Source organism: Mytilus californianus, unplaced genomic scaffold (genome assembly GCF_021869535.1).
Source record: "Mytilus californianus isolate M0D057914Y unplaced genomic scaffold, xbMytCali1.0.p SCAF_5, whole genome shotgun sequence".
Classification (NCBI taxonomy): domain Eukaryota; kingdom Metazoa; phylum Mollusca; class Bivalvia; order Mytilida; family Mytilidae; genus Mytilus; species Mytilus californianus.
Window position 1 is genome coordinate 29,339,016 of NW_026262701.1, and position 11,053 is coordinate 29,350,068.

The 11,053-nt window shown below is 33.0% G+C and overlaps 1 protein-coding gene across 1 annotated transcript; it reads right to left on the reverse strand.

The window, feature by feature from the left end:
* Positions 1 to 1,160: 1,160 nt before the first annotated feature.
* On the reverse strand, positions 1,161 to 9,925 carry LOC127702597 (uncharacterized). Its single transcript, XM_052206876.1, has 4 exons — positions 9,549 to 9,925; positions 9,085 to 9,197; positions 3,327 to 5,401; positions 1,161 to 2,046 (listed from the first exon to the last, which is right to left on the reverse strand). Exons 1-4 carry the CDS (start codon positions 9,858 to 9,860, stop codon positions 1,865 to 1,867), a joined length of 2,682 nt encoding a protein of 893 aa, XP_052062836.1. The 5' UTR covers positions 9,861 to 9,925; the 3' UTR covers positions 1,161 to 1,864.
* Positions 9,926 to 11,053: the final 1,128 nt, after the last annotated feature.

The following is an 11,053-nucleotide window of genomic DNA, read 5'->3' on the forward strand; positions in this document are numbered from 1 at the left end:
CTCTACAGTGACTTTTAATACTCCTTTATGTTTGTCTACGTTGTCGTAGATCAAGTTGGTGACGGATGATAGATTAGAAACCAAACGTATGCATTCTTTTAGATGTATTATATGTTATATCTATTCATATAATGTACTCTAATATAGTATATGTCAACAACAGATGTCTTCATCTTGTTCCTACAAATTATAGTAAAATATAAAAAAAAAAAAAAAAAAAAAGGATTGGCATTCACACGGAACGCTCAGAATAAAGAATTTGGGATATTTCAATCAAAAATTATGTTGTAAAGTAGCAAAAAAAATTGCCAAAATTAGAGGAAACTGTAGTTTACCGATTTTTTTAATTTCCTAAATTCATTAAGAAGATACAAATCAAGATAAAAAAAATTCGTATGATGTAAAAGGGAGCGGGACAGGTGCGTTGACTGGGGAAACTTCTCCTGCTGTGCATGTGTTACCTGTCATGTGAATCCAGCTAAAATGTCACAATCGGGAATAGGACACTATATAAGTAAATTTACAGATCAGACGAATATTCTAGTTACAGAAAGATCCAAAGTGTGAAAATATGTTGCTTGTGAGTTTAGACACATACACATTGTATTAGTCAACTAATTTGTGATAGTGACCATAAAACTTATATAATGTAAAACCCATCTGTGGTCAACTTTTTTTATGCAGTTAAATAAATAAAGTATTCGTTAACAACTTTAACAGCTCTTTTATCTTCATAGATCTATTCGTTTTTTCTTCATGTACGTCTCTTCTTCACAAGCTTAAAATTGTATAAAAGTTCAAAACAATTAAATACTCATACCAAAAAGTAGATGCTGTATGACTGTATGAGAAAAAATTCCAACAATGACCAAAGTGCAGGGACTTTGACAACTACAGGTCCTCGTATGGCTTTCAACTATGAACAAAACCGATATCTTATGGTAAGCTATAAAAGGCCCCGAAATAACATAATGTGAAACAATTCAAAAGAAAAAAAACCAAGGGCATGAATAAAATTCAATGGAAACAGTAATGGCCGACAGTAACCAACGACATCCTCTTGACTAAATGTACTAACAAAGAAATCAACGACAAGAATACGATAATTTACCTGTGTGTTGGAAATGTTTTTTTTTTTTAAATAAGATGAATTTCATAAAATCATTCAGAATTTTATTCTAAAAATACATGTATAAACATAAGAAAAGGGCACGATAAAACAAGAATAACAACACTCTTCTTTATAAAATATAAGAACACAATTCTTAATTGGACAATTTGTTCCATTAATTTGAACTGTCATATGCTTGCAAGTATTTTCTATCCTCTCTACGATTCGATGATTATCAATTGGAATGGTTTACAACAGTGTCCCTCCCGCGGAGGAGAACAGTTTTTACTGTAACTATGCAATACTTTTTATCCTAAGTATTCACGGTCATGCTCCTGACACTAACTTATATCATTTTCAAAATTTTACTTTTCCACCAGCAAGTGTTTTTTTCGTAAGAGATTTAACTTAATTTTATATTGAACGAAAATACGCCAAGTAAGATCCTTTGGAATCCTAATTTTAAATTCTGGCAATGCTATATTTAATTGGAGTACTGTGTGCATTGTAACATAAACAAAATAATATACTGCCAAAAAATATTGTTCGCTGCATTAGCACGTTGAAACCTCAGTTTTATGCCTGTATCTTAATTCTTATGATTCTCGTTGTTCCATGGTGTTAATAAGTTTACAAATCGTGCTGGTTTGTAACAACAACAATGACTACTAAGATCACTGCAAATTATAACATTTTTTTTAAAACAAAACGTTATCATGCGACAATCTTATAATCTTATTCCATTTACATTAATTACATTAGACATGTGCCTGTAACAGAATCAAAACGACTATTAGATAGACAACGTCTGATGAGTAATGAAGTGCCTTGACAATGAGCAAACAATGTTGAAGATTTGATGCATGCTATTTTCTGACCATGTGTACACGTTCTGCATGAGCCTGCAACAATACAGCCATGTCCAAGTAAACAGCCTGTAAAGAAATATATAAACTTATGAAGACAATATCATACTGAATGTCAGCATAAAGTTTGTGGGAAAATGAGCTGACAATAAGACACCAGGTAAAATGGTCTGGATGGGGGGAACATTTCTATATATTCTTTCATTTTTAACATGTTTAAGACCATGTTTCTCTATTCTTTATGATGTATTTTGCCATTATTCTGTATTCTTTGTTTTTGCCTATTTTTCTCTATTCTTTAAAGTTTTTACCCTTTATTCTCTATTCTTTAAATCCCATCCAGACCTTCCGGTTTTTCATTTACCATGAACAGATTTTAAGTGTGTGTTATACGATATCAAGAAACATCAACTTCCAAATTAAAGAGAAGGTTATATAAATTCAACGAATAAGGGAGATAAATCATTCGGATCATGAAATATTTCTAAGATCAATCCAAACTATTAACTTCACAATTAATACACGATGGTCTTGAAGTATAGATTCTGCGTCCTAACGTTGTTTATCATCTTAATAACGTGTTATAGTATTCTTTTATTTGTCTTTATTAATATTACTTTAACTGTTAAGTCTGTTTTTTGTGATATCCATTTGACGTGACTCTGTACTTATACATCCCGTCATACATTGAACGACAAAATTATTTTATTTCTACCTGTGTGACGTCAAACGCGCGATTCTACGTTAAAGTTAATGTTAATCTAACCATGTGTCTGTCGGGTTAAGAATTCGGTCCCAGTACTTAAAATCTTTCAATCCTTTATGGGTGGATTTTACATATATAAATAAAATCGTATAATAAAAAAGCAAAATGAGGTTGTTAAATTTGATGTATGCCTTTTTGTGCTTCTTTATCAAATTTGTTTGTTTTTATAGTGATTAAGATGATAACACAATGTTGACTGCTGTACCCCTATTTTTGACATTTTTACCTATTGTGTCTGTTTGTTTTGTTCACGCATCGTTGTCAATATAATGGAATTTGATGTCATGCAAGAGAGGTTTAGCTAGCTATAAAACCAGGTTCAATCCACCGTTTTCTACATAAGAAAATGCTTGTACCAAGTCAGTTATCCATTCGTTTGATGTGTTTGAGCTTTTGATTTTGCAATTTGATTAGGGACTTTCTTTTTTGAATTTTCCTCGGAGTTCAGTATTTTTGTGATTTTACTTTTTACATGAATTGCTTTAAATAGTTTTACATTTACATTGCAACGGTAAAAAAATATTACAGCGCATGCGTCAACAGTCTTAATCTGTTGAATGTGAATAAAACGTTTAATACATACCTGGATTTCGTATCCCTCCCTGACCTGTATTTTGTGTGGATACTGAATTAGATAGCATCTGGTTTTGGCTTTGATGTGTGTTTGCTCCCATATTTGAAGATACAATTGGCGGTGAATTGATTTGAGACATCCTTTGCTGAGTAGCAGTGTTGGTCCTTTGTTGAGGTGCAGTATTGGTTCTTTGCTGGGGTGCAGTATTGGTTCTTTGCTGGGGTGCAGTATTAGTCCTTTGCTGAGGTGCAGTATTGGTTCTTTGCTGGGGTGCAGCATTGGTCCTTTGCTGGGGTGCAGTATTGGTTCTTTGCTGGGATGCAGTATTAGTCCTTTGCTGAGGTGCAGTATTAGTCCTTTGCTGAGGTGCAGTATTGGTCCTTTGCTGAGATGCAGTATTGGTCCTTTGCTGCGGTGCAGTATTGGTCCTTTGCTGAGGTGCAGTTTTGGTCCTTTGTGGCAGTGATACAGTATTGGTTCTTTGTGGCTGTACACCAGTATTAAGTCGGATGGATGGTTTAACTTGGGTTCCAGTCTTTTTAACTCCTCCCTGAACGCCTGAACTCTTTAGTTGATGCATGTTCTGATTGCTGGTTTTCTTGGATGACATGACGGTTGGTGGTTTTTCTATTTTCTTTGGCCAGTATTCATTATAACTACAGAAAAACTTTATAAAAACATTATCTACTTTCACTCTTGGAAAATATCTCTTTTTATAAAATTCCCAAGTATCCTCAATTACTTCCCCGAAATTCACACTGTACTGTTTTGGTGTTGCAGACGTCATCTGCAATGCTCCATGACATGGTTGATATTCTATTCGCCCTTTCATTTTACAGTAAGCAGAACACATTCTACCACACGAGTCATGCGCAGTAATGAGTGTTTGTGTCATTCCTAGCTCTGGTGACCTAACCGCCACATACGCTGTTGAAGACGACAGGGCCATTCTGTTGTCAACTATTGCATATTCTTGGTAAGAACCATAATAATTAAGTCCCTCAGATTTGATGAATATTTTACCAGCATTTGAAGAAGTGTCTTTACAATAGTCATATTTTCCCAATCGCACAGTGTGTAGAGTGTTTCTCAAAACACGGTAGGCATCCGGTGAATAGACATCGCCGTCGTAAATGACGTTACTATGGAAAACTGGATAGGAATCATAAATCGTTTTTTCAGGAGGTCTTCTACTGAGGATTTCTACGGGAATGTACACCCATTCTCTTATATCTGTCATATCATCCACTCTGTATCTATTCTGTATGCCTCTATCGGACGATGGACACTGATTACTATTTGATTGCACTGGAAGGGCGCTCTGACCGAAGCTGAATCCTCCCAAACTAGGACTAGTACCTAGTTGACCAGTGGCCTTTAGATGTAAGTTCCATTCATGTCGAGTGAGTGAAACACATTGAGGAACATGTACACTGGTATCACACCTAAGATACACTGATCCACAATCTGTATGATCAATGGAACATTCTGGTAGGTATTCATAAGTGTAAACTGACTCAGTGAAGTAACTACTGTAACCATCTATATTTTGAAGAGTTCCAAAACCAATTGGTTCAGTAGTACTTGGTATTCCACGCCCAACAGGATAATCCTTGGCAGGATTGATTCCTTTTTGACGTTGCAACATTCGAAACTGTTCCCAAATATAGTCAACATAAGCAAGATGGTTAAAGTAGGCTGGATCATGCGCAGCGGAATTTAGGTCTGACATTTGTCCACCTCCACCACCTATCCACCGATTTACCAAATACTGTTGTCGTTCAAGATTTGTGTCGTATTGAGCTGTTGGTTCAGATATTTCTTCAGTTCGATTTTTACTTAATATTCGTCCAATTCTGCTACTTGATAAAAGCTGGCCCATGCTACCAATGTTCCTGACAAGAGGTCCTGATGGTGTTTTCCAGTTCCCATACGGACCAGTCTTGACAACACCATCACCGTTCCCCATAAATATATCTGACCAGATAACACTGTGTGTTGGATCATCTAAAGGATCGTCTAAGTCTGACGCAAAGTATGGCACAGTTACTGTAGGGTCGATCTGGCGCAAAGCATTCTCGTATCTGTAAAAAAAAAACATTTTAAAGAACATTGGCCCCATAATAACACAAAAACAGGCGACATGAAATCAATGACCCAGTCGTATCTTTTAAGAAAATAGCTACAGAAAATAATCTTCAAATAATCTGAGTAAATTTCGATACAAAATACAGCATTAAACGATACAGAGAGAAAAAACATTAAAACTAACGAGGAGGTCAAACTCTTATCTTACTACATGAGTTTAAAACTAATGTTTCTATAGGTAAAGATGCCAATTACACAGTTTTAAAAAATAAAGGGTTATCAATATTCATGAGTGAACGGTTTCAAGACCTAAAAGAAGGATAATTAATTAAATGATCGCGCATCAAATTACAATATAACACTATATGAGAACGATGATATATAATTATTCATTAACCCAGTTGTGGTGGTAAACAAAATGAACTTTACACCAAAAACTAACCAATTGCAAGAATATGTTAATTTTATATGATTTACATAATATATATATATATATATATATGTATAAGTAAGTGAATTATCATTCCATGTCAATAGAATACCTTGATAAAGTGTCTTCACAGACATAACAGTGAAATCAACATATCTTATTAGGAAATATATTATGAATATTCATATATGGTGTATTTCAGTACAATGAGTATAATGGAATGTCGGGCACAGTGGCTTCTTTCGATTGTATTTGATCCACTAACAGGTCTTAATTCGGAAAGTTGATGAAAGCTGATTTAACATGGAGTTAAATCAAAGAGTTTTAATATACTTAACAACACAAATAAGTCACCAAATCTTACCCTATAAATTAGTTCACAATTGTTTGTTTTTGCAACAAATTTGTAAAAATTTATTAAAATTTAGACATAACCTGTAAATTAATGCAGAGTTTACGGAGAAATGTTCATTCTATTGGCGACAATAGAGATTTTAAAAAACAAAAGTCAAAAATCCAAAATCTGAGATAAGTCAGTGTCAAATTGGTCAAATTGGGTATCAGACAAGAATTCGATTAAGAAACTGAAAATCAAAGTCATTTTCATTGTTTTCAGGTGAAAAGATAATTTCGACTTTAGTTTTCACAAATTTTGTAACATTTTATTTTTTCGGTTAAAAATGATTTTTTGAGATATCAAAAATTAAAGTTAAGAAAATTCTCATTTTCACAGAATTTAGTCTTAATGACTTCAAAAACGTTGTGAAATTTTTTTGACTCATTTCAATATTTTTTTTAAATTTTAACTCTCAAAGAAAACAATGGATGTGGTGAGTTTCTTTTGTTGTTAAGTATATATACTCAATCAACATTTCAATAAATACTTATACATTAAGTTTTGACATTGAAGATCATTTTAATTTTGGAAACTGTACACTTTTTATTTGTATAATTTTACTTATTTCCGGCAGACTATTTGTGAGACAAATACAAAAAAAAAGCCAAAATCTGTCAAAATTTAAGCTTTGGGTGATTTATAAGCATCCATAAATTATGTTAAATTATGTATTATAGAAAAACATGTGAAAGCTCTCTCACAGGCAAACAACCCATAATTGAAAAATATAAGGGCATACACCACAAGCACGGGGACACATTCTACTGCATCCACAAAGCACGAGCAACAAACCCTGCAGTAAATAGATAAACATGTGAAAGCTCTCTCACAGGCAAACAACCCATAATTGAAAAATATAAGGGCATACGCCACAAGCACGGGGACACATTCTACTGCATCCACAAAGCACGAGCAACAAACCCTGCAGTAAATAGATATCTATTTATAAGCATTTATAACTTTTTTATTATATATCTATTTACAAGCATTTAAAATTTGTTTTATCTTTGTTGTATTTTCAAAAATATGAACTACTCTTGTCAAAACATAATGCAATATACAGACATGATAAAGATGTATTACTGTACATTTTCGTAAAAGAATCCAGGACTTATTTATCCTCACAATGACCTTCCTGGTAAATTGACTTTCTTCGAACTTGTAACCTTTCCCCGTTGAATCGTATATGCATACAGCATTTTTGGTTATTCTATTTTTATGTCATTTTGTCATATAGCTCCTTGTGTACTCAAGTAATTATATATCTTTGGCATTCACTTATTTCGTATTTGAGCATTGCTAAGGCCAAACAAAAAAGTTTGAGTGTTTACTGTTACATGCTGAAAAAAATAGGGTAAGTAGGTAGGGAATTTTTTTTATTTTTAATATTTTTTTTACATTGAGTCAATGGGAGCAATATTGTGACTTTAACAGGGCTTAATCAAAAATGGTAAAAAAAACTTAAGGGTAGGGGATAAAATTAGGGAAGGTAGGGGTACAGTAAACACACATACTTTTTTGTTTGGCCTAATGAAGGTTAATCCAGAAAAGCGCCCCATACACATTAAATTTACAAAATATTATTTTAATTTTTAGTACTTGGTCGACACCGCTGCTGTTGGACTGATAGTACCCAAATGTAACCATCAGCTAAGCAGTCTGATTTATTATATATCCTCGTTGAAAAATTTAAAAGTAATTAAGAATTTAAGGTTTCAACTATATCAGACAAAATGATTTTAAATGGATTTCGCTATTCTACTTTGGTTCCTTTTGGTCATATTGCTCCTTAAATATTCAAATATTTATACACCTTTGGCTTCCAATTTTGGGGTTTTTGAGCTTTCCTTGTGAAATTTAATCCAAAAAGCGCCTCTCATGCATCGAATTTATAAAGTGTACATGTCATTTTCAGTTTACATAAAAAACTGTAATGCTATTATTTTTTATTACATTTCAGTGTTGGTATAAAGCAAAAATTACATATGTCCTAAAGGCGTGAACATTTAAATATTTTTTAATATTTATTCACCGGTTAGTAATAATATTTATGAATAAGAGGTGTAGTGTATACTTCATTAAAACAGCAACCCAACAATCATTAAAAATAAGCATAGGCCATATAGGGAGCAACATGCAGTCTTCAACAATTGACAGGTGTCTCCAATGTGTCAAACTTTAAATTGTCCAGAGTCTATTAAAGTGGTGGATAAATTATAGAGAAACTATCACTGATCAACCATCAACACCAAATTCCCCCCCCCCCCCCCCCCAAAAAAAAACAAATTGAAAAATAGAAAATAACACACAAAAATACTAACCTACCCACCACACACAAAACAACAACAACAACAACAAAACAATAAAACAAAAACAAACAACCTACGTCCTATCAAAAATAAACCCAACCTCATTGATAACAACCACTGTCGGTTCCTGACTAAGGACAAGCATATGAATATGTGGCTGCGTTAAACTAGTTTTCATAAAATTGTCTGTTTATTTTTTTAATCATACAAGCCATTTCAATGTCTGACATCATGTTTGCGTATTGAAAATTTGAATGAGAGGAGATATGGGATAATCATCATCGAGACAGTTATACAAGACATATATTGCCTACATCCACGTCATTTGATCTCTGGTGGACAGTTGTCTCATCGGCAATTATACCATATTTTCTCATTTTATAACAATATGTTGTAACCGAAAGGTGATATGTTGTACACCTCAGCTTATTATACGATTTACTTTGATATGCCATCTTCCCAAGTAAAAGAATAAGACCATGCCGGACTCCAAAGATGTCTTGTGTCAAAAAGAATTGGTATTTAAAATTGAATATAACTTACATCAAAAGGTAAACTCTATTCCATCCTAGAAAGTTTGGACTGAAATGAGCCACTGGAATTGCGTCTCCACGATGGATGTTGGCTATAAAGTCATACCTTGACACGTTTCCAATCTGAAGATAAAATATATGTTACTTTGTAAAAAAGAATATATTAAGTAAAACTGATTACTTTTTTTTTATCAAGAAAATCATTCTTTACGCATTGTGAGAGTATAAACAAAAAGGACAGACAACTAGTTTACCTTTATCTAAATTATGATTTGTGTTTGCTGGTTAAGCCAATTTCTATAAATGTTTAGCTTATTTAGTGTAAATATAATTTGTTTCTTTTCACAATTGTTTAGTGTTGCGCGTGAAAAAGAACTGATTTAATGATCTTTGATGATTCAAATTTGGTCGTCCCAAAAAAATCATTTGCGTTTTCTTGTGTTTCGTAAACTCAGTCTCTTAAGTTATACATACAGGGAGCTGCTTCAGTGTATTAACAGCACGATGATATTGATCCCTTTCAAGGTCATTCAACATTCGATACTCTGTTCGAATGCGCAGTGAAGCTGCAGCTTGGCGCCTTTTCCTACCACTTCCAGTTGCAGTTCCGGTTCCTGTTGTGGATGTAGCAGCACTTGTAGCACTTCTGAAATCTGGAATTTGAAGTATGGCATCGATCCATTTTCTGTCAACATCGGAAATATTCATGATGCTGTGGTCGACAAGTCTCCACAGGCTTTTCTGCATGCAGAGCCATTGGATTTCTGTACATGGTACTTTGGTCATGTCATTTTTTCTACTCAGGGATTCAAAACAAATGCTGAGCTCATTTGGAAGCGGTATTTCCTCTATCAAAGCTCGTGTGGTCCCAATTATTAATATTAGAAGTATAAATGCATGCATTATATCTGCCTAATAATGGTTCCTGGAATGAAATTTAAGGTATTCATTGTTAGGTCATTTGAGGTCAAAGACGTTTTTGTTTTATAGTGTCTTGTAAAAAAAAGATCAATCCATCATAATTATCAACATTGTTTACTGGAATTCTTAATGTTCATATATACTACAAGGCCAATGATTTCAGTCATTAAATAAATGAATGTTTCTTATCGAAATTTGATTCAAACAAATTCAAATAAAATTCCCCTTCAGTATTATCATAAGAATAGAATATTACTTTAAAAATTTCTTTCATCATGATTATGATGTCGTTCCATATCATATATATTAGATAAACGTAATATACAGGAAAAGCGCGTGGTTCGGAAAATCCCTGATAGTTTTTGTGTGAGTGTCTGTTAAATTGTGCATACTTTGCAACCATTTAGATAAGCGAGAACTATAGGTTTTCCCTAGTAACAAACCTGATGTTTTGTGAGAATATTGTATTTCATGCTATTTTCTTCTAGAAATTTTTTAAAGTAAAATATCTTACCTCGATAGAAAACTCGCATTCCGTCAATACGTTTTGTCTTGTCACAAAGGTCCATCAATAAAAACTATGACAGTTGTGTAGCCATTAAATAAAAGCCATTGACACATCTAGAATACCATTAGTAATAAATCTGTCCAAAATCTTAACGTCTGGCACAAACTTCATTTTCTGACATGCGATATAGAATTAAACAAATTATGATATCGTTTATATAATCCTCTTTCTTCTATGTCCTTTTCTTCCCATCCCAGACTTTTTTATCCTTCCAAATCCAGTATTTAAAATTCATTATGTTTTATCAAACAGTTTTCCGTCGAATAAAAATCACACAAGTATATGTTATTATATTTTGAAATATTTACATTTTCAGTTTTCAAATAAGATAGATCGAATTATTCCTTAAGAGGTTATTCGTATTACTTGACTATACTTTCATATCTACTAGGTCTATTCAGAATTGCATGATAACTATCACACAAAAATGTAATTATATTTTGCAAATATATTTTAATACTTTTAGTTTTCAAATACGGTATAACTATTC